The sequence below is a fragment of the Dendronephthya gigantea genome, unplaced genomic scaffold, assembly GCF_004324835.1.
Source record: "Dendronephthya gigantea isolate DGI-Jeju-01 unplaced genomic scaffold, DenGig_1.0 000006F, whole genome shotgun sequence".
NCBI classification, from domain to species: domain Eukaryota; kingdom Metazoa; phylum Cnidaria; class Anthozoa; order Malacalcyonacea; family Nephtheidae; genus Dendronephthya; species Dendronephthya gigantea.
The window spans coordinates 2,084,795-2,112,417 of NW_021163016.1; the positions used below are offsets into that span (position 1 = coordinate 2,084,795).

Below are 27,623 nucleotides of genomic sequence, written 5' to 3' on the forward strand. Positions count from 1 at the left end.
GACGAAAAGCTCAAAGAGTGGCATTGTTTTATCGAGAGCAAACAGCCGCACTTCCGCAACCAACTATGGATTTTCTCGGTGTAACGACGAGGAAGATGCACGTATCATGGTAGAAGACGAGGCCAACCAAGATACTGAGTCTCCACCGACTTAAGTTTACTCGCCTTACTGTCCGTATTGCATGGGGAGAGGGAGATCTTACCGCTTTAACAAAGTATAATATAAATTTTCTTAGACTTCCATGCAACAGACGCGAAAATCATAGGCCCTGTTCTATGAAAAGTTGACTTTTAATTGTGGTTAGAGCATGAAAGAATTTGCCACACTGAATCAGTTGTATTTTTGTGTTGATTACGACGTAACTACTCTACTCTAGACTTTTTACAGTCATTTACTGTATGTGCACAACGTGCTAATTTATAGTGATTAAGATCGCTTCTTTAGCTTTCTAAAATTTTATGTGTTTACTTGCATCTTCGTAGTTTATATATATAATATTGATCAAATTTTCACAGACTGATGATATGTTTAAAGCGTGACAGTCAGATGATTTTTAGGGAAAATTAGTAAAGCTGTGCGCTGTCTTAGCATGTCTAAATACACACATTTCAAAAAATATTTGACTGCATGCTTTATATTTCATCTTATTTCTTTTAATCCAGATGTAGTTATAACTTTATAAGCATGTATAAATGTATGATTGATATGTTGATAAGTTGATATGACACTCGTGTATTTGGAGCAAGTGTAACATGGATAAATGTCATTATTGCAAAATATTTACATATTCCTGCGCATACAATTCCCTAAATTTGTTTAAATGATAAGTATATCCGGTAGTTTTACAATAGATTTATGATGGTACAAAGTTCACACATATTAACAGGATGGATATAATATTTTTTACAACTATATTGTAACAGTGTTCGCTTATAGTTGCTTGATTTTTATTGTATCTTGGTGGGCACGTTCGAGTATGAAATTAGTATTATAAAATAATAAGTGTTCTGATTGGTCGAAGCTCGTGTTTGGTGAGGCCATTCAAACACGAAAATTTAATTCGCTTTTTGAAATCAAACTTAGAGCACCCACGGCTCCTTGCCGTTATTTTATAAAACAACATGTGTTAATTCGCGCGCTTTTCTTTCGCGCTGTCGCAATATTCCCGCGCATTTGATTTAGGCCATCCAGACACGGAACCATTAAATAACTTTTTATTGCAATGATAGAATGGCTAGTTTACAAACGATTTCACGCCCTGTTTGCTATAGACAGCTTTGCAGATGGACACTGCGGTATATGTTTTAGACATATCCATGGGTAATGTTGCGGTTTTGTTTTTCTAAGAAATATCCTGCCATTATTTAGAAACGTCGAAATTCTCAGATTCACTGTAAGTTCTAGTTTTCTGCTTGGTTTTATCAGACGATTTATCTTATCACAAATTTAATATTTACACCCTACAGACCTTTTCAGCTTGCATGCAGATTAACCCATTTCAGATGTTGTGTGATCATGCATGGAATAGCCAATAAAACTTTACCATTTCAGACCATGTGATTTGAAATGAGTTTATTTGCATACAATCTGAAAAGGTCTATTCGACTGATCTTTTAGAAATCATAACGTATACATATAGATATTGGGCTAGTGTCTGCTAAACGCTAATTTAATCTGCTAAACGCTACTGAAAAGCCCGCGCTAGTATGGCATTATTTTGTGACATCGTCTGCTCGAACCTCTTGACGAGTACCATGCTTCACTGTCGCATTGGTGACAGGTGGGTGGTGGTTGATGGCTATGGTAGGGGCAAGCACCGCCCAGTGAATGTTGATATGAGATTGGCTGTAAGACTCTCATGCCTATATAAGATGGCAGTTCTGGACTTGATGGACGCGCCGTACTACTTTGCTGTGAGGTTTGTGCGGCATCATTGCTTTGCTGTACGGTCTGTCCGGCGTTATTCGCGATGATTAAATGTTCGAATCTCTAAAAATATTTTTAAAAAATGGTTTTCTTTACCCAAAGGACACTTGCACACGTGCCTCGTTGACTCGAAACTGTTTGGTGCAGGCGTTCCCCTGCTCGATTTTAAGATTTTGAAATCCTAGACTTCTGTTCGAATATAAATTAAATGTTGAAGGTTTTGGGGGAGAACAGAGGCAAAAACAAACGCAATGAAACCCGAGGTTAGAGGAAGCGTGAAATGGCTTTGAGGTACTGAAATGAGTAGATAACATAATCATGGAAATAATGTAGTCAACCAATACCGCTATGTAAATTTCGAGTCATTATAATTATTAATGTATTTAGAAATCTATTTTTTTCACAATCAGTGAGCACTAAAATATTAGCATAGCGGAACAAATCGTCAGGCTGGCTACGCTACTGCCGGCAACAGTATGTTTGGTTTGGTTTTAAAAAGTTTCACTTTATCTCACGCTTGGTTGAATCTCGGGTAACCGGGCTCATGTAACACCGCAATTATGCAATTTTCCTTGCAATTCTACTCCTGAGGCATCTGAAGTTGTCAAATACGAACATTTCCTGCGATCTGGTAACGTTTTCTCACTGCGTTTTCTTAGCATTTCGAATGAACACCCTCGTTTTAACCACTGAACATCCCTCAAAATTATAATTGCATTGCAAGTCGCAAGGAAAAGTCGCAAGGAAAAGTCGCATAGTGTAACGGCGCTTTCAATGATCGATACTCTTTCCGTTTTATCGACAAACACCGTTCAAATAACATACCGATGTCAATTCCAAGATCCATCTCACGGCTGAGGCAACAAGTTGAACAATGCACAGACAGAGGACAATGTACGAGGAACTAATTAGAACGTAGGACCACGAACGCAGTCGATGGTAATGATAAGAGTCTGAACTGCACGTCCAAATGTCGTAATGTCGAATTCTTTGCATCGTGTTTGCGTGCTCAGTCACAATAGTGAACGCTGATACCATCGAGAGAAAGACAAATATGGAACAAAATGTTTTCTGGAATTGGAAGAAAGGAAAATTGTTGCGCTCAAAATATATAATCTTAACAAAAGTGAAAAAAATGGAAATTCTTAGAACATTTCTCGAATAATCTAAAATTTGGCCACCAGACGGTGGTGGGACGAAATGTCCAGAATAACGAGTGTTTAAATACTTCCTTACACACGATACTAGAAATCTTACAACATGAAGTAATGTCTGCATGTGTATCAATTTTTAGTCGATTAACTGTTTCTATTTTATATTATCTTTTCTTATACACGTAATTAAACTCTTTTCGGCATTTCCAAACCGCGGAGTACCTGGTCCTTACGAATTTACTTGTTATTAAGTATCATAATATAGATGCATTCCTTCTTCACATGAGAGACTAAGGGCCTGTTGACAAAGAGCGAGTTATCCCGGCCAGGCGAGGTAAAAAGTGCATCACATCAAAGGCTTAACCTGATTGGTCTTTCATTATATGCAGTTTTCACCTTGCCTAGCCGAGATAACTCGCTTCATGTAAACTGACCCTAAGGCTTTCTCTTTAATTTATAATCTCGTGCAGTATTTTGCGTTGTATGAAAATTCAATCATTTAAAAACTTTGCTGATCTAATAATATGCATAATGAAACAGAATCCATCGCCAAAATCAGAGAAATATCAAAATCATACCCAGTACGGACAAGTATCCGGGGTGAAAAGAAAGAAACTGGTCAACACAACCTAGGAAATGAATAAACGTCAATGCACTTTGAGTAAACAAAATGTGGGAATAACATGCTTTGCCAGAGGTATATTAGAATGAATACGATACATGTACATGCAACAGCCGGGCCTCTTTCACTAAGAAATTTCGAGTGTTTCTACACAAAGGGGCCTCTCTGTTTGTCGTGGCCGAGGGGGCTACTTTACCCAGGAGGGCAAATTTTTAAATCAATGGTCTGAATTCAAAATAACATGCAAAATATTTTTTCTTGTATTTGATCGATGATAATAGTGAAATTATTAACATTCAACGAAGGTTGGCTTATATAAAATGCACTGAAAGTACTAATACACTATAAAATAAGTAATATGTCGTAACTAAAAAGAAATCTTTTCTTATTTCCTGTCATTGTCTCTATTAAAAAGGGGATGAACACTTTGAAAATTTAGCAATTGAACACAACATAATTTTTCAAGACGCGTAGTTGCCCTTGGTTACAGCGTTGTTAAGAATCGGCCCAGGACGTTCTTTAGAAATTCGTAAACGGCGCTTGTGTTAGATTTCAATGCTGGAATTGAAAACGAAAAACTGCATGCGCGAAATAGATTTTCCCGGTAAATATACGGTTCGTAACAATCCACTTTGGAACCTGCTTGGCTGAGATCAAACGAGGCATGAAATGTTTTTGATATATTAAAATAAGTCAAGCTTCATGAAATCAAACAAACACATGCAATTGTCTAGGTCAACTACTACACCATCATGTTACGAGTGGAACTCGTACCCGAACCTCATATATCGTTAGATCCCTGCTTGGCAATCGGAACGAAGAGTGAAATCCTTTGTTTCGATTCAAATCTCTCTCCAGAAAGTATATTATATATAAATTATATTCATGGCATGCAAATTCGTCGTTTTAACCACTTCGCATAATCTTTTCAAAGAGACCCGAGCGATTAGACATGATGTATAATTATATATATGCATAACTACAAACCACGATGCCTTGCCAAAATGTGTCCCAGCTGGAAAACTGTTCCGTCGAACAGTACAAATCCATCAACGTTTCGCCCAGTTTTCCATAGCCCGACCAACCTGGTTCTGGATTTAACCGATTTCCATGATATTTGATTATGAATGGAGCGGTAATCATCATGGCTCCAAAAATAAGCATTCCTAACGGAATTGCATTAATCGCCCAGTCTATTTTCTTGAGTATGGAAGCCATGTGTTAGCTAATTCAGCAACACACGATTCAAAAAGCCCATGTAATCTGAGTCGAGAATGTCAACATCATGCGTATATATATAAACGTTCGTGTTTACAAAAGGAACAGCGTTTAATTAATCAAGATTTAGGTTTTCTCCCTGAAATGGTAGCTCTATGGTAACAGGGTTTTTATTTTTGTCCGGCATTTATATCTTCTGTCAGTAAAATAAGGTGTTAGAATGTTGGAAATACAATATATATATCTATACTACTGAATATGAAACCTATACACAATCATAGTCATCATTTCTCATTAAATTATGAATTTTTGATTGTTTAGGGTTGGTTGATTAAAATAACCTCATTGCCTTGACGTCAAATTTCGATAATTATAAACGCAATCGACTTTGAATTTTCCACGATGTTTTACAATTTATAGCAAACTATCCACAATATAGTACAGTCAGTTTTAAATTTTATATGAAATTTTATATAAACTTTTTAAAAAACTATTATTTAAAATAACGAAATAATAAAAAAAATAGCATAAAAATGTTTCTCAAGTATTGGAACTATGGAGTTGGTTGCTTCCATTGCTTATATATATCGTCTTTATTCTTAACCTCTTCGCTCTGGACATTAAAGCTGGACGTTAAATGCTTTGCTCAGCCCTCTATCATTTTCACTTCTCAACCAGGTTGGTTCCGAATGGGGCAGCAATCATCAGCGTTTCAAAAATAAGCATTGTTAGCGCCATTAAACTTGTTGCGAAATCTATTTTCTCAAATGCAGAAGCCATGACTTCGAGAATGATAGACGGCAACCAGATACATACAAGCAGACAGTGCTGCTAAGTTTAGACGTCCATGTCTATCTGCATCGCGCGTATGAAAAATAGCTTTACAAAAGGGGCGAACTTTGAATTAATGATTAAAAAGGTTTAAATTTTAAGAGCATCTCGCTGAAATAGTGGCTTTATATATGAACATGAGATATTTTATTCGGTCTACCATCCAATATCTGTCAGTTTATGGTTAGCTCATGAATGCATGAAACCGCGTACACGACCGAAATAGCGAAACAGCTCTAAAATGGCAACAATTTTTTAACATTTCTGGTTATACTTCTATTCCACATGTTATTTGTCTACTTTGAAAAAAGGTATACACTGAGTGTTACACCTGCATGCTCTATCACAATAGTCCCCCCAAAAAAGGTCGAAACCATTTATAATAACAAGATTTTCAAGCATTGAATTAATGTAAAGTTCAGATTCGCATGCAGCTACAATCGAGTAATTAAGATTGTCTGCATGTGAACTCAAATAGGGCAGCATTCATTACTTATTGACTTCCTTAGTAACTTACAAAACTGTTTTGATTCGGGGTTTAACATATTTGTTTTTCTTCTATGGTTTTATGTAAATTTGCAAGGAAATGGCGAACAAAAAACGCAGTTAAGCTCACAGGAAGTTGAAATTTACAAGGCCCTGCAATGTTTTTGGGTCTGTAGCATTTGCACATGCAAACTAAACTGATTAAAGAGTATTTTTTATATATAGCGCGAGTTATCTTGAATTCTTGCACGAAATGACATCCTGATCTAAATTAGAGTCCATTTTAGCCCGTAAAAGCTGCAGCCGCGTGTCTTTTTATGCTGAGATATCTATAAATAACCCTTTGGGGCAAATAAAGAGAACTAATCGCAAAACTAACTGTTACTAACAAACATTGAAATAACAGACTTTAGACCCACACATCCTATATTTGATGTCACCAGTTCTTTTAAACAAGTATTTTGTTGCGGGCACCGTGCAGGCAAAGACAAATCAATGATATAATTCAAATTGCCGAAGACATTGTGTACGAAGACAATATTATCAATGATATAATTCAAATTGCCGAAGACATTAATTGTGTATGAAGTTCGCTTTTCAGTTTTATTAAAGTTGACTGAAAATATAGCAACGCGTCTAAGTGTCGATGTTTTTGGCATGGTTGTGTTAATATGTGATGTGTTTGCAGTTTTGACATCTGTTTGAATTGAAGTGTGGAACACAGGCTACCTGTGGCCGCTGACATACGTGTTTGTCGCAATGGTGACACGGCGGTGGTTGTGGAGTCAGGTTAGTGTGGTAAGGGCAGGCACAGCTTGCTGGTTGTTGGTATGGAAAAGGTGGTTGGTTTATCGATAAAACATTCATCTCAATATAAGATGGTGATTCCTGGTCCACGGCATCCGATGCGCCAGCCCTTCTTCTTTGCTGCGAGTTTTCAAGTGCAGCAGTATTCGAGATGATCAAATTCTCAAACCTCTACCAAAATGAAAAGAAATGAATATGGGATAGAAATGAAACAGGAGCGGTCCAGACTGATGCGACTCATGCGATTGCATTAGTCAAAATTTCATAAACACAAAAAATTAAATACGAACTTGGAGTAAATTAAGACTAGTCGAAATTAAGACTGGATAAAAATATAATGATGATCTAATATACCTGAATATGGTATTTTCAACCGTTTTTCGGTATATTTGACCATGGTCGAGTATACCATATTTCGTTATATTCGAGCATAGTCGAGTATACCGCCATATTCCAGTATATTCGACCATGGTCGACTATACAATATTCCGTTATATTCGACCAGGGTCGAGTAAACCGCCATATTCCAGTATATTCGACCAGGGTCGAGTATACAATATTCCGTTATATTCGAGCATGGTCGAGTATACCGCCATATTCCAGTATATTCGGCCAAGGTCGAGTATACAATATTCCGTTATATTCGACCAGGGTCGAGTATACCGCCATATTCCAGTATATTCGACCAGAATCGAGTATACAATATTCCGTTATATTCGACCAGGGTCGAGTATACCGCCATATTCCAGTATATTCGGCCAGGGTCGAGTATACATGTCCAATTTCAGGTTCGAGTATACCATATTCCGTTATATATTCCAGCATGGTCGAGTATACCATTTTCTTGGTATGGTCCAATATACAATGTAGTAGATCTTAGTTCGATTAACGTTACCGATTTCATTTGCAAGATCCAAATCACAGCAAAAGCAACGTGTTGTAAGACGCAGAAGCAGAGGACGACGTACGAGGAGGCAATTAGAGCGTAAAACCACAAACGTAATCGTTCAAAGTGGTAAATATTCGGATGGCATGTGCAAACATCGTAATTTCGAATCCTGTCCATCGCGTTCGCCTCTTTCGTGACGATATAAAATGCGGAGACCATTGAGAGAAAGATGGATACGTTACAAACTGTCGTCTGAAATTGAATGAAAAGGGGAAAAAATGGAAAAGTAAATGAGTGGTAGGAAGAACGTGTACGAATTTATGTTTTTCTTTTTCGTCAACGGTTTCTCCAGAAAACGTCAGTCCACTGGGTTTTTTTTTATTCAGACCCGACATTCGCCGCTATACTATAGACTGGAATCCGAATAATTCAACTTAACGCCAAAATCTGTCACATCCTATTGTTTTTCATATCAAAGGTCGAGTATCATTCCGAAATGAATGTAGATTGTACGAAATCCACCCTTTGTGTTTACGATGCAAAAATTAATCTTTTTTATTATAAAGCAAGACCTAAGCTTCGTTAATGTAATTTGGGAACATAATTATTATCATATTTAAGAACCGTATCGAATTATTTAATTATACTGTTATGTGATTTAACATTATATGAAGCAATTTCAGTTGCAATTATGAGAAAGTAAATCATACCCGGTGGCGATAAGTTCTCGGAAAAAGAACGACGATACTTGTCAAAGTAATCTAGGCAAATGGACGGGAAAAAAAGGAAAATTACATAAAAAATAAGAGTCATGATCAGCAGTGGCGCAAATGTGTTATGCGACACTTCTATAAAAGTAATTTAATGATTTAATGAAGTGGTTTAGTCTGAAAGGGTGATGCCGAAGATTTTAGCCACATTTTTCGGGCCTACTATAGTTGCCTTGTCTGAAGATCAAGTATCATTAAATTGCATGAAGATGTAAGTAATGACGATCTATACACTACTTTTGGGCTACTGTAGCTACAATCGATGCCTTTCTGAGAGATATTAATAGCTATTAACGGCATGAATCTGAACCTATTTTTTTCAGTTCGATAATTGCCTTTGTTTACATCGTCATTGTGAACTGAAAATATGTGGCAGTCGTATTTCGCTCTCTCGTCCAACATCGCGACTCAAAACTATAGATACTTGCATACTACAGCAGACTCTGTGCGAATCATTCCGAGGTAATGGTTGATAAGATAGTACGTCTGAAGGCTGAAAACTAAGTCTGCCATCCAGAAAATTCTTAAACGATGCCGAAAGGCTATTGTTCGTGATATCGAAGTTCCTGCTGCATTTTCTATGCTGGATTATAGACTTAGTCTTATCAACCATTCCACCGCATCTTTGAACAAAAAAACGAAACATGCATTAAATATATGCATGGATACAGACCACGATTCCTGGCCATAATGTTTCCCAGGTTGAGAACGAATTCCCCGAACAATCAACCGAGGTTTCTTCCGTATCTAAAACGTTACTGTGATGTTTAATCCTGAAAGAAGCACTCATCATCAGTGCTCCCAAAATGGTTAATGTAAATGCCATGAATACGATCGCCACATCAATAATCTTCAATGTGGAAGCCATGAGTTCAAAACTGGTACATTCAGACCATGCAATGTACTAAGTTTTGGAGAGGCGTTACATGTAATCTGAGGCCTTGGATGGATACACCGAACCAGATTCCTATCGAGACGGGTCAAATTATGCAACTATTGAAAGACTGTGAGGACTTTTAATATCAGGGACAAAATGAATGATCATACCAGATCTGTCTAACCACAAAGAATTCTCTAAAAAAAGCTCCCTGTTATAAATAACGGCAAACGAAAATGACAATTGATATAAATTACTAAATGTTTAATGTTAAAAAATATTTGTTGCTTTTCAGTATATATTTTCAAATAGTATTTACAATAACAATGCCAGAACTATATACCACGCTACGCACACACGCCTTTATTCAATCATAGAGTATTGCGTATGTTAGTTAAGAGTTCCGGTAAGACTTTCCACTGAGAATAACATAGTTGAAATGCTGAATGTGCTGGCTCAATTTCTCATATGGCCGCACTAGTATGGCATAACTTTGCAATTCCGACCTCGTCTGATTGAATTATAGTGTGGTACCCCGGGTACTGGTGGGTAGCATTCATGGATATCGCAATGGTGACACGATGATGGTTGTGGGGTATGGTACGGACAGCAACTCTCTGGTTGTTGGTAGGGAAAAGGTGGTCCGGGTTGGTTCGTTGGTAGAACTCTCATACCAACATAAGATGGTGGTTCCTGTTCTTCCTCAACTTCACCACTTTGCTCGGTATGGTGCCGTCCATGTGCAGAATGATTATTCTTGATGATTAAATCTTCGAAACTCTATGATTGTAGAAATGAAATTATTTCATCAGCTTTGCTGGATCCATTTTTGATTTTTGATTGCATTACTGACTGAGATCGTGCCTGTCTCAAGGTTTAAACATTAGGACCGAGCATTGTTTATGGCGGTTGATGAGGGCGGGAAAAGGTTTTGATCCTGCAAATCCTCCTCATCTTCTTTTTTGCGAAATATTTTTCCCAAATTTGAGTTGCAATTTATATTTTTAAAAAAACTCTCGTCGCTTGGTGTTTTGTAACCACTATAACTACCATTCATGCAAGACTTCATTCATTACCTAATATAAAGAATAAAGCTAAAATAAATTGATTTTGAGTGGTACGTCGAAAAGATTTCATGTTTTGAACGTTTTCCCGTTTTGAATCTTATTAACATACCGATTTCAATTCCAAGATCCATTTCGCTCCGAAAGCAACGAATTGACCAATGCAAAGACAGAGGACGGCATATGATGAAATATAAAGTGCGTAATACCACCAACGTAGTCGATAGAAGTTGGAAACGTGAGGATGGCAAGTCCAAACATCGTAACTTCGAATTTTGTCGATCGTGCTTGCCTCTCGTGTTATCAGAACGAACGTCGCCGTCAATGAGAGAAAAACGAAAATGTTACAAATTGTTCTCTACATTTGGATGGGAAAAACGTGAAGTCAGGAAGACGAATATGTTACAAATTACTCTCTACATTTGGATGGGAAAAAAACTTGGAATCAGAAAGACGAATTGTTACAAATTGCTCTCTACAGTTGGAGGGAAAGGAAACATGATCTCAGATTTCAAAACATTGAACTTGACGAGGAACGCAAGCCTGCAGTGGCGTTGTGGGGCGTGGACAAAGCTAGTGATATCCCTGCGATACCTGCGGATACCCCCAACCACCCTCGGAGTCCCATGTAGTAGCAAATATCACACAAAAGATTCATACCCTGTGGCGACATACGTTGGGAAAGAGAATAACGAGGCTTGTTAACACGACCTATAAAAATTAATAAAAAACAGTCAGCGTTAATAAGAGCTTGATTTTCAATGCTCTACCTTAAATCTTTCCATTTATTAAGAAAGAACCATCTCAATCAGTAATGACACGCACTCAATTTTCGCGATAAATGGTTGTCATTAGTAACCTTGCCGGGTATTTTATAAACACATGTATCGATGCGGGTTATTCTTATCATTCATTGCTTCGTGCTTGCTCGCGACTCGACTGCATTTGAAACTAAAACCGTATTGCATGATAGATTCTTTGCGAAGATGCGGTGATTTAAGAGACGCGAATTGCCCGCATGAAATTATGATCGCAAATCGGCTTTGTTGAACGAGTTAAGGCTCTTCTAAAAGATTTAATTTCCTTTCGAATTTTTCGCTAAATTTTGATGGTACGTGTATGGTAGACTATGTTTTCATGGCTTCAGCCATGCCACCACATCTTCGTAAAAGGAACTAGACAACTGCACGCAAAATATTTGAATACAAACCACGATGCCTGGCCAATAGATGATCCAGCTTGCAAATAGATTCGTCGAACAATACAATCCCATCAGCTTTTTGGTAAATAGTTTGTAATTCTTTTTTTCCCACCAGTCTGAATTGGAATCCAATGCTTCATTGTAATACTTAATTCTGAATGAAGAAGATATCATCAGAGTTCCAAGAATTAAGGTTGCCAGCGCTGATAAACGGATCGTCCAATCTATCTTACGGGATACGGTGGCCATGTTTTTTGAACAACACCGATATGGTGTCAAATGGTGTATGCTGGCACGCAAGCAATGTAATATGAATCTGGTATTATATTAGTTTGTAACAATGATATTTAGCAGACATCTTGCTGAAAAGCCTCGTCTCCCATCACTTTAGTCACTATAGCGTGTGCTGGCTTTGGGTAAGAAAGGGACACCGGTAATATTTTCAGGAAAGAGAATTGGAAATCACCCTAAGAGACGCCCAAATCGGCTAGGAATGGTCAGGGCTGCGATAATCTTAATCGGAATTTTTTATAGTTTAAAAAATGCGTCGCTGTATGTTGATCTGCTTGATTGATCGGCTTATCATTAATGTAATTTTGACGTGGACGGATAGGGCTTTTCGAGATGGGGCTTTTTGCGAACAGGAAGTGACGTCATCAAGATCACAAATTCATGCAAGATCATCAAAAAACCAAAGGCAAGCATTGTCATTTGTCAGTGCCATTGAAATGGTCTTTGCTTTTTCTCATTTCCTGGAGTATAGTTGGAGTTCACTGACTTTGATGCATGGTTATATTTGTATCGTAGGACTCCGCGCAAAGCATTGCAACTATCACGCCCACGTGCAGGTTTGCTAAATTGATAGCTTTTTAAAATTTAACCAGCAAAATTGTCTGACTAATACCAGAGACGCTGGACATCGTTTTCTTCTTCGGAATGATAATGCTCTTTCTTACATTTCATTAAAATGTAACATGGATTGTGTTTGATAAAGTTTATTGTTAAATATGTTAGCGCAATGACTAACAATGACTAACATTGTCAAAAGTTCACAACCATTAAATATATATTTAGCCTACACATTAACATCATTCCTTACTATGGGTTGGCAACTTTAAAGGTCACACACTGTTCTATGACCAAACATTAGTTACTTAAATACTGTATTCAGCTGTTGGGTCACTCTAATAAAAGTTGTTCGCCTGCTCAACTCTTTAAGTCTGGATGCTCCAACGTAAGTGCAGGCAGACCTCAATCCACCTAACATATCAAGTACAGTGTCTTTGACATTCCCTCTGTATGGTACTTCGACCGTTTTGCCCTCAGAAGATCTAGAAATTGAAATAAACTGGACTTTAGACTGTTGAGATAAATCTCACTGAAAATTTAGAAAACTAAAGCCACCTAAATTAACTTCCAAAGGCTGAGGAACTTGCGTTGGACAACGAAATCGAGGTGTGTTTAGGAAAAACTTAGACTATCAAGTTTGATTACAAGTCTTCCGTTCGTCTTTATAACGACCGTAGAAATCTTGACGGAGCACATCACCTGTACTCAGCGATTCCTCCGGCGTGTTTCTGCATGGCTGTTGAAGAACTCATTCCATAGAAAATCTTATATTTCTTTCCATCTCGCTCGATCAGGTCACCACCTGAAAGGCACATGATATATTGCTTTGCCAAGGCCCTACCTACTGATGCATGGGTGTGTCAAGAAAAGGAGAGATGGGGGAATAATCTTTTAAGGAGATGTACCTGATTGATCGTGGCCCGCAAACATGCCACCCAACATAACAAAATCAGCACCAGCTCCTAGCAAATGAATGTGGGTTAAAATTCCGTCTAAACTTTGTAGGATGGGTGCGGATGGTCGGAATATAAAGTCTGTGAGGAAGGAGAGGGGTGTGGCACCCCTGGTACGCCTATGAAGAGAAGTATTGGATGTTGGAACAGTCTTACCAAATGCCTTTGCAATATCACCGGGGCAAGTGCAGCCGCCATCCTGTTTTAAAAGTCGAAAGACAAATTGTCAGTGGAGTGCTTGCAAGGAAACCTTTTTGTTTTTACATATTTTCACAAGTATTTTATTACCGAGATAACATGTCCCTTCAGCCCGTGGGCGGCATCGGCTGATTCCAACACCGCGCTGATTTGTGGGTATCCAACTCCGGTTTGTTTTCGCGTGGTGCAAACCGAACCTGTGGACAACGTCAAATGCACGCAGTTGGCAAATATACCAAACAAATTTTTGCACAACCAAATATCTCTGATCGAGAAAAGGAATTTTTTTGGATCAATTTTGTAAGCAATGTCCGAGTGAAGTTGTTCGTTTTTCATGAAAGTTCTCACACCAGCTTTTAGAGAGCGTGAGAGAGTTTTAAATAAGGGACCATCCCTTACCCGGTCCAATACCAACTTTAACTATGTCAGCTCCGTTTAGAATGAGTTGTTCCACCATTTCGCCTGTGACAACGTTGCCAGCCTGTTCAAAAGAAAATCATGGAATTGATCGTGTTATTGGGTACAGAAAGTGACAGTGATAGAATGGTAACAATTTTAGGGAGGTGCCTGTATTTGAGATGTGTCCGTATTAACGACCGTTGAGAGATGCGTATTAGAGAGGTGTCTGTATTAGAGAGGTATCTGTATTAGAGAGGTGTCTGTATTAGAGAGGTGTCTGTATTAGAGAGGTGTCTGTATTAGAGAGGTGCCCATTTTGGAGAGGTGCCCATAATAGAGATGTGCCCATATAGGAGAGGTGACCATATTAGAGAGGTGCTCATATTGGAGAGGGGCCCATATTAGAGATGTGCCCATATAGGAGAGGGACCATATTAGAAAGGGGCCCATATTAGAGAGGTGCTCATATTGGAGAGGTGCCCATTTTAGAAGGTGTGCATATTAGAGAGTTGTCTATATTAGTAAGGTAACATATATCATAGGGGTCCTAAAATTAGAGCCCATAGAGAGATTCATAGTTACTCATAGTAGAGGCATCCCTGCTGGACACATGTTATACAAGGAAGGTGTCCATATGAGAGAGGTGTTCATGTACATTAAATGGAAGCTCCTGTAATAAAAAGGTTCCAATATATTTTTCTATAAAAGCTACACTGTGGGCCATTTTAAATATACCATGTTAAATACAGAAGAGGCTGCTGTAATAAAGATCATCATCTTCTCCCTAAACTCCATGTCAACTTACAATAACAATATGTTCTGGGAACTTCTCTCTGATCTCTTTCACAAATTCAACAAAATGTTCGGAGTATCCGTTAGCAACATCAAGGCAAATTGCTCTGATGTCGGGGATACCACTCAAAATGCTGGTGATTTTTTCAACATCTTTGCTCATCATACCACAGCTTGCTATAGTATACTGAGAAAAATAGCTCAAGAATAAGAAAGCAACAACAATTAATCTTGAATTATTAGCAAAACATAAATGCAAAGGAATGAATGATACCGGAAGAACATCAGGATTTTCAGAGGCAAATTGTTTCCACTCCTCAAGCGAATAATGCTTGTGTACGGCAGTCAACATCTTATGCTAAATAAAAAGGAACAAAACAGTGTTACTAAGAAAATCGAAACTGGAATGTTATTATAATAATTCCCTAGGCCTAATTGTTTCAAAGAAAATATTTAAAATTTCCATTGATAAAATTAGCAATAGACCCATAAGAGCCTATTTTAGAATTTAACTCCATTTTCTGCAAGGTAATTTTATTTGTCTGGGTATAAGAGCACTGCTGGTATGGCTTGATACTATAAAATGATTGATGTTCGTTTTACAAAGCTCGTGTTGATTTGTTATTCATGAAAATTTAAAAGTTCGATTGCCACATTGCCCTGTTCACCTTTGCGATTTCCTTGGCCATCGTAAATGTGCCTGTTGTGTCCATATTGGAAACTATGATTGGAACTACATCCTCTGGAAATGTTTTCTTTGAATGTCGGTGAATCACATGCCATGAAAGGTCGACCTGATGTGAAATACAGAATGTTAAATGTCTATAACCTGGTTGTGCTTATTTACTTATATTTTGATATTACCATGCAAAAAATTTGTTTCAAATAAAGAAGATATATTGGCATGTGTGATGTGTATGATAGACACTGAATGTGATTATCCAAAGTCAGATCGTCGGGGAACTGAAAGGGTGGGGTCCTGTGCTTCTAGCCTGTCAACTCTTTTATATAGTCAAAGCCATATTTAAGGTATATTCAATATAATAGGTCATCCTAAGATTTCAGTCTTTACAAGAAAATAAAATCACAAATTTTCTATGGACAAAATATACACGTGGGGTCTTATTCGTGGACGTCGCAACTCTTAAATGCGGTGAAAATACTTAAATAAGACGGGTTACCAATCGTATAAATATTAAACCTGCAATATGCATATTCTATCATGCAAACATAAACTTACATCAGCACGGCTTCGTATGGTACTTCGTTTAGGTCGAATAAGAACATCTTTAAAGTCAAGTTTGATATTATTATCAATATGAGGCATGTTTATAAAGAATCCAAGTGATAAACTTTGTATTTTTTGATATTTCGATTTTCAAACTGAAACTGTAACAAAATATAATTTAATTAATAATTGCGCGCGAAGCTGAGAGATTTGGCGCGTATTTCTAAACGTCTCTTGCATAAATACTTCATGTTACAATAGTGAGTCAAATACGGGCAGAAGTGGGGCAGAAGCCACAAAAGGTGTATGAATTGGTGCTTTTTCAATTTTCAGTTCTTGCCACGTTTGGGTAACCTTTGAAACTTTTAAGCAGATTTCGAACTTTTTTAAAATTTACAAGCACAATGTGTAAAGGCTTGGTTAATTTGCTAGCTTCCTGCATTTTAATTTCATCAATTTGCGGAAGAAATCAAAGTTTTGAAAAGATTAAGAACTGACCAATCAACAAAATTAATATTACATTTTGAACAGTAAGTCGTAAACTTTTCATCGAATTTCCGATCCACTACTATATTGTAACAGAATTTTCCAGGCATAGGCGTTCTAATAGAGAGTGAGGCCTCTACCTCCCCCCTCCTCCCTCAGATTAGGGAGAATTATCTTTCTAGAGTCTTTGCCGGGGGTGCATTACCTGCATATCTTGGGATAAAAAATTGGGTAATATATCAACTACAATTTTCAAGGGGGAGAGGGGGGAGGGGGAGTAATTTGGACACACTTGCCTGCACGCTCCACGCGGTCCACTTGTGATTTTCGCGCGCAATTTTTCGAACAAACAACAATATCTCCAGAAATGGGTGATGGCTTCGGGAGATACGTATGAGGTAAGGCCGCAAGGCGCGTGATTTAAGACTTCCCGTATTGTATTTATGCTTTTATTTCAACCTAATACATCTCCTTTGCAACGTAGGTGGACGAGATTGTTGGCAGACGAACGACAAAAGAGGGAAACGAAGACTATTTGGTTCGCTGGAAGAACTATCCGCCATTGTTGACGACTTGGGAACCGCTTCATAACTTCGCGAATTGTCAGGAAGCCGTTCAGGAATACTTCACGAAGCACTGGCCTATTCCAGGTACGGTTTGATGCACGAACGTCGACTTTTGCAAATTCTCGCGGTGTTTGTGTTAGATTTGAGCGATTGCCAGGTATTTGAATTTCATATATATGTATAATCCAACTTCGTGAAAAGTTGAAAATGAAACTACGTGGCATTTTCCTCTGCAACCCAAATGACCTGAATTAAGTTGCAATTCATGTTGTTTTGAAACCGAGGAAAGTGCTAGGTTGGTAATTTGCTAAGTACAATTTTTTTTCGTAACTTTGTGCAAAGTTAAACAGCATCGTTCCGTCTTCCGGTGCACTTAACCTTTCTAAAATAGTTTACGAGAAGGCCAGAGTAAGCGATTAAATTAGTGAATGAATAAGGCAAAACATCTTGACGTAAAAATAAGCAAAAAAAACCTCATACACATGCAAATTACAAAGTATAACAATGACTATTAGAGTTGTTACCAAAATGCAAGTGTTTGGTGTCATGCTTCACTGTGCCATTTTTTGGATGAAATTAAAAAACCCATCCACCCCTTCCCTGTTGTTGAATTGTGAATGCCCTCATTGAACCAAACTTTGGGTGCATCTTCGAGTATTATTGCAAGAGAAAAGGAGGATTCATTCCTAAAATATCAAATATGTGGGTGGCCATGCATCTTGACTTCCTGCTTGGGTCTTGTGATACCTCAGTTAATTGAATATACATGGTTAGGAGACCCAAACATGCTGTTTTAAGACTTTGCTGTTTTGACTTTGCTTATAGCTGGTGTGTCACATCCACATAACCCCTGGAAGTGATCAGGGCCTACCGAGAGGGGGGCGGGCATTTTGCCATGGGCCCCCAACCTGAAGGGGCCCCTCGCTTAAGAAAAAATAACCTAAATTAAAGCACCTTAAAATATGTTGGGCTTGGTGTATTCTTCGCACACTAATCGAAAGTATGAGTGACAGCAACAATATACTTTGATATTGTTTGTAAAAAAGTTTGTTTGTTGTTTAAACTTTTTCACATCTCTTTGAAGTATTTATGCCTTGTAGATATTTAAAACCATGATGTCATAGGGCCCCAGAAAAAAATTTTGCCTTAGGCCCCACAATTTCTCTTGGAGGCCCTGCAAGTGATTATCAGTTCAACTGGTATAATTTAGGTATCTTACATTTTATCAGGTAGTCAAACTACAGTTGTTGAACACCTGGCTGAAAAACCAAATTTCTCTAAGAAAAAGAAAGAATTGGTAACGCTGCAAGCGTTGCCTCTAAAGAAGCAAAAGAAGCTCTTACGTGGTGTTCGACAAGACCTGAAAGACGAAATTCTTCGTCGTCAAGTGGAAGAGAAGTCTTTGACGAAAAGTGTTTGCAACGGACTTAATTTGCCTTTGGTGTTAGGTAATTAGTTTAATTTTCTTTGCTTTCTTGCATGAGAATGATCAGCTGCAAGTTTTGTTCACTTTCTTCAAACTATTTAAGGAAACATTTTGTGAAATAAACAATAATGGCCACAGCATAACAGCATCTTATTCCAAAAAAATGTGTTTGTCCCCTCCCTGTCAATCCCCCCACCCATTGTTTTTCATTCCACCCCATGAATAATGTATAGTCACTTCAAACAAACATTTTCTTCCAATTTTTTGTCAAGCTAAGGCAGGAAATTGTTGCTTGCCAAAGGGTTAATCCCTAATATTTTTTTCCAAATTTTCAGATCAGGATACAATGGTGAAGTTCAATGACACATTGCCAGAGAGCTATAACAGAAGCCTTCGAAGCAGAACTGTCCAAAATGACAATCGTGTTGTAAAAAACCCAGTGAAGCGGAAGCTTAGTCGACCTTTGAAGCCTGGCAAAGTTTCAAAACTTGCCAAACATTCCAAAGTTGGTCGACCTCCAAAACAAAAATCACTCAATGTAAATTCTGACTTGGACATTCCTGATGAACAATTTGTTCTTTCCATAAAGCAAGAATACGACCAGTCCCATGAAATACTTCAAACAAAAGCCAAGAGCCTGAAAGGTGAAGCTGCAGTTACACTAGGCAATAAATACAGGATCTATACCCGAAATATACAGCAGAAGTATATTATTATATTTCTGTACTGATAGAAGTAATATTTTTTAAAGTTTCAAAACGAACAGTGCACAGAAGCACTTAAACCAAAACACTGGATTAAAATTTAACCTAGGATTAGCGCTAACCCAGCTTTGAACAACTGGTCCCTGTGTCCTATTCTCTTGAATTGAGTTCCTATCTCTAACACTCTAACCTATCCAAAGCACTCCATTGTCTTAAATTTCTTGATGGATTTTTGATAGAAATTTATTTGGTTAATGAAAATTGTATTTGCATTGATTCACCAAACTAGACAAAGTAGCATTAATAACTCTGCATTGTGTTTTTTATCAGGGAAAAAAATGAAAAAAAGGCGAAATGGAATGATTTTGTCTGCTCAAAAGAATCGTGTTGTTATTGACAGTCCATCATTGACTTTACCATCACGTTTGACGAGGCAGACTCTGCCAGGCTGTTCCACACAGTGCATTCTGGAAGATGAATTGGTCGTCACAAATAGGGATGGTTGTTTGTACATCAAAATATGCAACAAAGCAAAGAAAAATGTCATCAATCGACAGGTAATATGACATCAATAATAATATTTTGTCATTTTATTCCTCTTTCATTCATCCCTCATTCTTCTCCTGTCTCTCCCTCATTCCTCTTTCATACTTTTTTCATCCCTTTCTAATTCTTTTTTCATCACTTTTTTTCCACTTTGATTCCTCCTTCACCTCTCTAATTCCTCTCTCATTCTAATTAATTTTCCTCTAATTCCTATCTCATTTTTCTCTAATGCCTTGCTCATTCTCTTTCATTCCTCCCTGTTCCTCTCTTGCCACTCCCTCGTTCCTCTTTCATCTCTCTAATTCCTCTTTCATCTCTCTAATTCCTCTTTCATCTCTCTAATTCCTCTTTCATCTGTCTAATCCCTCTTTAATCTCTCTAATTCCTCTTTCATTTCTCTAATTCCTCTTTCATCTCTCTAATTCCTCTCTCATTCTTCTCTCATTTATACAATAAAGATTTGTGAAGACATAATCGCTGCTTTGCGCGACGCTGGTAAAGACGACGTGTCTCTGGTTGTGATATCCGGATCAGGCAGTGTATTCAGCTATGGCTGGGATCTCGATCAATTCCAATCCATCTCTCATACCGAGAGACGAGAAATTTTACAAAAATACAGGTATTCACCAAGCGCCTAAAGCGACTTTTCGTTCTAATCAGAATGCATGAAATTCACCTAGAATTTTATTAAAATTAACGGCTAGCAATGTTGGACATGTTAGTGAAATGTTGGACGAGAAATATTTATAGAATACCGGCTCATATTTTAAACGAAGATTGAATTGCTTTTCTTATAGACTTTTAACTAGAATGCTTATCACGTGTCCCAAACCATTGATTGCCGCCGTAAACGGATCTGCTGCTGGCTTTGGTGTTTCTCTAGTCGCTCTTTGTGACTTTGTTTTTGCTGCTGATCAGGTGTGTTGATCACATAACGTGCTTATTTATATATTACTAAATGATGTCATTTTTTACTGAATTTTTTCAGTATAACTCTTAACTCTTTTTGTACTCCCTTCAATTTTGTACTTTCGTTTGTTTTGTTCCGTGTCTTGTCTTTAGTTTCATTCTCGTTAGCCAATCTAGTTTATGTGAAGTGTGTAAATAGGTTGGACCAAAAAACTTGAAATATTCCATGAAATGTTTTCTTTAGAAAATTTAGATGAATTGTGTGTAATGGACTTCATTTAGCATGTAGCATACATTGTCTGTGAGTATAACTTTACCTAATTCCACTTTAGGCGACATTTCAAACGAAGTTTGCTGAATGGGGTCATCCACCAGTTGGCTGTTGTTCATATACCTTACAGGATCTTCTTGGAACATCACAGGTACAGCTACTGTTGTATAGGCTTTTAAGAAATGGTTGTTCAAAAATAACACATATTTATTCCGCAAAACTTGAACTGACTTGTTGAAATGAAGTCTAAACATCACCGCAACATTTTTGTTTGTTTTATGTAACTCCTTTATTGAGTTTTCAAAATGTTGTTTTTCCCAGCATGATTTTTCTTATAATATAGTTTTTTTGTATGGTATACGTATATACATTCTAAGTGAAATTTTGTCATTCTGATTTTAGGCAATGTCAGTGATATTGTTCAACACCGAAATTTCTGCCTCGAATGCAAAGCACTACGGTCTTGTTAGCGAAATTCTAAAGACAGATCAGTTTGAAAAGGAGTTAAAATCAAATATACAGAGACTCCTATCCGTTCCCTTGCAGGTAAACATCGCTTAAAGTACTGAGGTAGAGTTACTTTTAGAATTCTCCGGATATTATGAACTAGTCCCAGTCCATTCCAATTGTTTTGGGCAGAAATACAGTAAGCAGCAAAATGCCAAAATTCCGTATTTTTACCTAATTTAAACAACATTTTCATATATTACCTACAGTATATTAACATAATTACAGCATAGTGGAAAAAGTACCATGAAAACTATGCTCAAAGTTTGAGTAATTAGCAGCCATCTTGCTTGACAATTGGAGATATTATTCCAGTTAATGTATATAGGGTAGTGTCACTGATGGCTTTATTTTCTGACACCGAATAAATTTTCGAAGTAAAAAAAAAAGCCACATGTGCTCCAGCTCCATGCGGGTGCTTGAAACTCTTGAGACTTGAATAGTGCTTGAACTTTTCAAACGTCCTTGGGAACCACACGAACGTTTAAAGATAACATGGTCTGGTGATATTTAACCACACAAAAGGATTATTTCCTGGGCAGACTAATCGTTTTCTCTCTGACAACAGCGTCGGAAAAAGTCCTTGAACATTATTGTCATATTGATTCATTCAATTCATATATGAAGTCGTTTAAAAATCCTCGATTTTGTTTTGCTGGACGTGCACAAAACTTGTTTCTTGTTATTTTCTTGCTATTTTATCGTGAATACAGTATAAGTATGAAAATAGAGCAATCTTAGGTTTACAGGTGTAAAATAATGAAGTTTTTTTCGATTGTAGTGCTTGCGTGACACAAAGACACTTGTATATGGCGGGAAAGTTCAGGATCTCGAGAATACGAATCACGAAGAATGTGACTTTTTCCAAAAGTATGTTGTTAACGATTTCACATTGAAGAATATTCTTTCAAGATGGCGGGTCAGCATACGGGAATGATTATGATAGTCCAGGTATGCTGTTAACTTGTGGTCAGCGTTAGGCATGCGAGGAGGTAACCTGGTACATAATTTCAAGAATCTTGTCCGACGCACAAAGTTCCTTTTGTGAGACAAGCTTCTTGAAATGTAAGAAGTGTAGCAGGCGATGAGCAAAAATATCGCGTAATAATAATTTATATCGCATTTCATAATGAACAATGGCGATATATCTTGTTAAGTTCACCTGCTTTATGACCAATTGGCAGATTTTTTGACACCAAAGTGTCGCCACCAGCAATTGTCAAAATCTTCCTTAAAGGAAGACTTGGTACCCCTACCTAAGATTGTGCATGATGTAAATGAGGCTTCACTCGCGATTTTTTTGTGAAAAGTAATATTTTAAACAAAATCAAGTTTGTAATTTATGGATGAAATTTTCTAGCACATGTAGCTTTCGGAACCTTAAAAGTACTGTAGGTATGTTAGGGTACATTTGGTGTATCCTCGTGTAAATGTAATAGGGTACATTTTAGTACATTTGAACTTTCCCGCGTATTTAATTTGTAGCAATTTGCTAGAAATTTGCATTAATTATACATACGTGTTGAAAAATAGTCATTTTAAACATAATTTTTTATTGAATAAACCTAGTTCATATAATAACATCAATCGATAATTCTTGCGAGATTCAACATCTCAACATAGTTCTTCACAGTCTTAACATATTGATGGGATCTCGGTTCACATTTTCGCCTTTCTTTGCATAAACGCCATGACGGCTTTGGCGCATTCATCAGAGAGCCATCTTTTAGCAAGAAGTTCACATTCTTTATTATTCACATCGTGGAGTTTATCTTTCTCAGCGGAGCGACAGAGTTGTTTGGATAAGGCTAGAGACTGAAAATTGAGAAGAAAAAAAAAAACATTGAAAAAACAATATGCAATAAGAGAAAATCTACTAAAATGTATAAAGTTTTTTCAGTTTTTTTTTGTTTTAAGTAATTTTTGTATAGAATATAGCATTTAAATTGTTTAATAGTAGCGTGTGTCTTTCTTTAATATGTTACGCGTTCCCGGTGACTGCGGTGAAATGATACCTGTGGAGGCAACCCAGCCATATATTTCATTTTTTTATTCACTTCTCTCTCGAATTCTGCTTGAGGAATGACTTCTGTAACCAAACCGTAGTTGCAAGCTTCAACAGCATTCAGCTTTTTTCCTGCCAGCAAGACTTCGTGAGCCTACATCACAGTTTACAAAAAGTACTTAACCAAACTAGTTTCGGGCAATCTAACTTTGTGCAATTAACACCTTACTTGAAATAACTACATGCATATTTTCACATTTATTGTACATGCAGCATATCCTGAAACCGTTATTTAATGCCAAACTAGGATGGGAGTGTGGGAGCTTTACTCCAAAACCTTTTAGAGCAACAGGCATTGTTTATACAGTAATTATATTTCACTTTCAAATTCTAATCAATAAAAATGATGGATTTTGCAGTGAATTGTATTTCTCCGTAGTAAACAGAGATTGATTTTACAAATTTTTGTATGAATTTTGAGATCGGCATTTTGGTCCTATTTTTTTCAAAACAGTACATTCAGAGCTTGCAGGAAGACAGTGAGGTATGATATGTTGATTTTCTGTAACTCTCACCTTCGCCTGCCCCATAATTTTCGGAAAGAGATAGGATGAGCAGGCCTCAGGACTTTGCCCAAGTGTCATGAATGGTGTGTGAAATGTAGCTTTATCTGAGGCATACACCATATCTAGTAATCCCAGTAACGTGACAGATATTCCAACAGCAGGACCATTGACTGCAGCCACAATTGGTTTTGGGAAGTCAATAAATGTCTTAACAAATTCCCTAAATAATAATATCAAGGGTTGGATTGATTAGCCAAGTTAAAGTGAAATTTAGGAGAGGTTCATCTGACTGGGTTTCACAGCTGGAAAAAACATTCCAAAATCATTAAAATTGGCAAGTTTGGACAAAACCAATGTTAACTTAGAAATAAAGTCAGGGTAGCGGAATTACTCAAACTCCTAGCCAACCTCAACAACTCTCTTCCATCAGCGGCCATTTTTTCTGGCCCCTCTGGTGGGATATTTAAAAAGTTAGTAAGATCGTTTCCACTGCAAAAATATTGCCCAGCACCGGTAATTAACGTCACAACAGAGTTGTCTTCACCAGCTTGTTTTAGCGCTTGAATTATTTCCAGATACATCTATAGAAAAGGAGGCAATCTTGTTTTCATACAGTGTTGAAGGTTTTTGCACATTTAGAGTATTGAACTTGACATATGAGTTAACCAAAAATAGAATTTAGTATGGTACACTTGATAGTCTGTTTTCTGATCCACACACAGTTTTGCATTCACCTTGGGGTTTAAAGCATTATATTTGGTGGGTCTGTTTAGCGTAATTGTTGTAAGTCCACCATCTTGTGTAACTAATATGTGTTCAAAATCACCAGATTCTGCTTCGTTTGCCTTCTCTGCTTTGTTACTAGATGATGGCTCTTGTGCTAACAAACATATTGAAGACCTACATTAATATAATTTGTGCAGAACAATTTAAAATTCCAGCAGTAGGCACAACAATTTTGCTGATTAAAACCCCCTTGTTAGGGCAAGTCAAGTTAAAAATTACTATTAGTCAAAAATTGCAATTTGCAACTCAATGGCTGGCATTTGTAGCTAATGTATACAATTTCAGACTTCACGATTTAAGTGTTACCTAACAAAGATTCCACAAGTGCTATATATTGCTTTTGAGCATCCTCCTGTAAGAAAAGCTAAATTATAATTAATCTATTTTCCTAATCTATTTAGTAAGGAGAGATTATCTACAAATTCTTGCCAAGGTTCTCTTTGTCAATGACCTTAGTTCTCAACCACTAATTTAGAATGTGCCTATTCAGTTTTTACAAAATTATCAGACTTTTACTTTGGGGTTAGAATACTGCCAGTCCAAATAGTTTGCTCTTTAATGCCAGGAAGTAAAAATGCCGACCTACCTGAGAAAGGTTACCAAGATCATTCCATGCATTCCATTTTGCTTTTCCAACAAAATCGAGAGCACCAGGTTTTGGAGCATTGCACGCTCCAACAGATCCCTAACATAAGAAGTTAACACATTTAATAATTTACATATTTTTATATTACATGAGGCAGGCAGGCATTAGTGGTTGGCACAAGACAAAAAGTGACATTTTTAGATCACTTTCTTCCATATTTTCAGACTTCGGAAACATTTGTTACTTTGAGTTGAAAAGTTTCTTGCAAATTCAACTAATTTAGCAAGGGCAAAAAATATTACTCAGCTTATATCTATGGGTAGCTTTCCTGTAAAAAGACTAGGATATACAACTGTCTATTATGCACATCAGGCATTCCTTTTACTATAATAATATTATAGTTTACATTCCATACTGACTCCCACAGTATCAGCCCTGGCATTACCCCCTCTCTATTCCACAGCGTTATCTCCCTCTCCCGCCTCACCTGTTTAAAAAGTGCATACATTTTCAGTTTAACTTCATTGCCAGGATCCTTAGTTAACGTGGGGACTTTCTCCTTGGCTTGGTTGAATTGTTCACTCATCGCTGATAAATATCGCGTGTGGCGTTGCATTTGTGTATAAAAACTTGTATTGTTGCGGTGTAGAATATTCTTGCAAAATCCTCGAGTTATGAACCGATAGGTTTGGTTTAACGCCATTAATGCCGTGAATATGAAAATTTTACCTATCAACTTACAAATTTATTTGCGTTTCTAATCGAGGGTTCGAGGTGTTACACAATTTTTCCTACATGAAGTTCCTCGGATATCACGCCACCTCGAGCACAGGCCAGAAGCACAGAGCATACAGAGGTTTGACTGCCGTTAATTTTGCGTACCCCTTGGCTTAGCCAGTGCGCTCAAGAGAGACCTTCTCCCCCCGGGAAATCATGCATATGGCGGCGGCTTGAATATAAACAGCCGAGACAGAACTATCTGGAGAAATCGTATTTTTGACAAAAACGTTGCTCAATTTTTTTCTCAAAACCAGATTTTGTTAGTTCTTATCCTTTAGAAGAGTATAGAAGTGGGAGCGATTGTTTAAATAAAGTGAAAATGTGGAATATATGGATATTTATAATGTTCGGGGGGGATAGGGTCTCTCTTTAGCGCACTGGCTAACAACATGGCCGCTAGGAACGCATAATTAATGCCAAGTCAAACTCTGTATGCTCTGTGCCAGAAGTATTGCTGGGATTTTAGGGCGCTTTTTTTTATTAAGCGTCTAAAATGGTCAAACCAGGCATTATAATACGCGTGTTTTTGACACACTTTGTGTCCTTGTGAAAGGCGAATGTGTCCTTGTAAATGGAAAAGTGTGTAGTTAAAAATCATGCCTCATGGACAAAAATGTCTAATATAATTTTAATTTGACTATTTAAAATAATTATTGTTTCTATTATAAAGTTTGCTTTGCATGGCTATGCTCTTTTTTATATGCTTACGTTGTAATTTCACGTTGTAATTTCTAAGATTAATAAGTGATTATTGAACCTAAAGACAACGTGTGTCCTTGTAAAAATTCCGTATTATAATGCCTGGGTCAAACCGATCATATTTTGAATTGAAATAGAGTATTTCCTTAAAAATATAGCGGGAAAATTGCATTTCCCGTGCTAGGCAGATGTAAAAAAAGATATATTCGAATGAAGAGTTCTTGAAACACTAAAAAATACCTGTAATCTAGCTGTACCGAAATACAACAGGACCGGTCCGGTTTTTTCCGTATAAAGGAAAGCGCCCTTAGATTTCGGTTTACGCCAGCAAACCAATGGTAATGGTAATACCCACTACATTCTTTGGTTTCCGTGTTATTGGCCGTTTTCACACTTCATCATTTTTTGTCTAGTGTAAAGACGGGACAACTAATCCGACGAATAAGTCGATGGAAACACGCACGAATAGATTACATTTTTGGTTTTCTTTATCACTGCCTCATTTTCCAGACTTATTCGTCT

The 27,623-nt window shown here is 37.3% G+C and overlaps 5 protein-coding genes across 5 annotated transcripts; 1 reads left to right on the plus strand and 4 right to left on the minus strand.

Annotated features, from left to right (window-relative positions):
* Positions 1–795: 795 nt before the first annotated feature.
* Positions 796–4,928, minus strand: LOC114516837. Its single transcript, XM_028536422.1, has 4 exons — positions 4,690–4,928; positions 3,659–3,709; positions 2,752–2,997; positions 796–1,989 (listed from the first exon to the last, which is right to left on the minus strand). The coding sequence occupies exons 1-4, from the start codon at positions 4,918–4,920 to the stop codon at positions 1,702–1,704; spliced, it is 816 nt and encodes a 271-aa protein (XP_028392223.1). The 5' UTR covers positions 4,921–4,928; the 3' UTR covers positions 796–1,701.
* A 4,944-nt stretch (positions 4,929–9,872) lies between these two features.
* LOC114516825 lies at positions 9,873–12,119 on the minus strand. Its single transcript, XM_028536410.1, has 4 exons — positions 11,855–12,119; positions 11,305–11,355; positions 10,757–11,002; positions 9,873–10,360 (listed from the first exon to the last, which is right to left on the minus strand). The coding sequence occupies exons 1-4, from the start codon at positions 12,092–12,094 to the stop codon at positions 10,058–10,060; spliced, it is 840 nt and encodes a 279-aa protein (XP_028392211.1). The 5' UTR covers positions 12,095–12,119; the 3' UTR covers positions 9,873–10,057.
* A 715-nt stretch (positions 12,120–12,834) lies between these two features.
* LOC114516535 (GMP reductase 2-like) lies at positions 12,835–16,446 on the minus strand. The gene is made up of 10 exons (XM_028536055.1): positions 16,277–16,446; positions 15,705–15,830; positions 15,311–15,394; positions 15,050–15,223; positions 14,245–14,326; positions 13,936–14,042; positions 13,804–13,846; positions 13,600–13,656; positions 13,394–13,496; positions 12,835–13,176 (listed from the first exon to the last, which is right to left on the minus strand). The coding sequence occupies exons 1-10, from the start codon at positions 16,361–16,363 to the stop codon at positions 12,996–12,998; spliced, it is 1,044 nt and encodes a 347-aa protein (XP_028391856.1). The 5' UTR covers positions 16,364–16,446; the 3' UTR covers positions 12,835–12,995.
* Positions 16,447–17,079: 633 nt separating this feature from the next.
* On the plus strand, positions 17,080–23,220 carry LOC114516685 (chromodomain Y-like protein). The gene is made up of 10 exons (XM_028536228.1): positions 17,080–17,148; positions 17,235–17,400; positions 18,546–18,764; positions 19,078–19,386; positions 19,777–20,003; positions 20,451–20,611; positions 20,790–20,910; positions 21,234–21,323; positions 21,575–21,718; positions 22,461–23,220. Exons 1-10 carry the CDS (start codon positions 17,125–17,127, stop codon positions 22,614–22,616), a joined length of 1,617 nt encoding a protein of 538 aa, XP_028392029.1. The 5' UTR covers positions 17,080–17,124; the 3' UTR covers positions 22,617–23,220.
* A 14-nt stretch (positions 23,221–23,234) lies between these two features.
* Positions 23,235–26,839, minus strand: LOC114516686 (enoyl-CoA delta isomerase 2, mitochondrial-like). The gene is made up of 8 exons (XM_028536229.1): positions 26,110–26,839; positions 25,623–25,721; positions 25,343–25,388; positions 24,985–25,130; positions 24,659–24,831; positions 24,260–24,470; positions 23,695–23,838; positions 23,235–23,494 (listed from the first exon to the last, which is right to left on the minus strand). The coding sequence occupies exons 1-8, from the start codon at positions 26,323–26,325 to the stop codon at positions 23,339–23,341; spliced, it is 1,191 nt and encodes a 396-aa protein (XP_028392030.1). The 5' UTR covers positions 26,326–26,839; the 3' UTR covers positions 23,235–23,338.
* Positions 26,840–27,623: the final 784 nt, after the last annotated feature.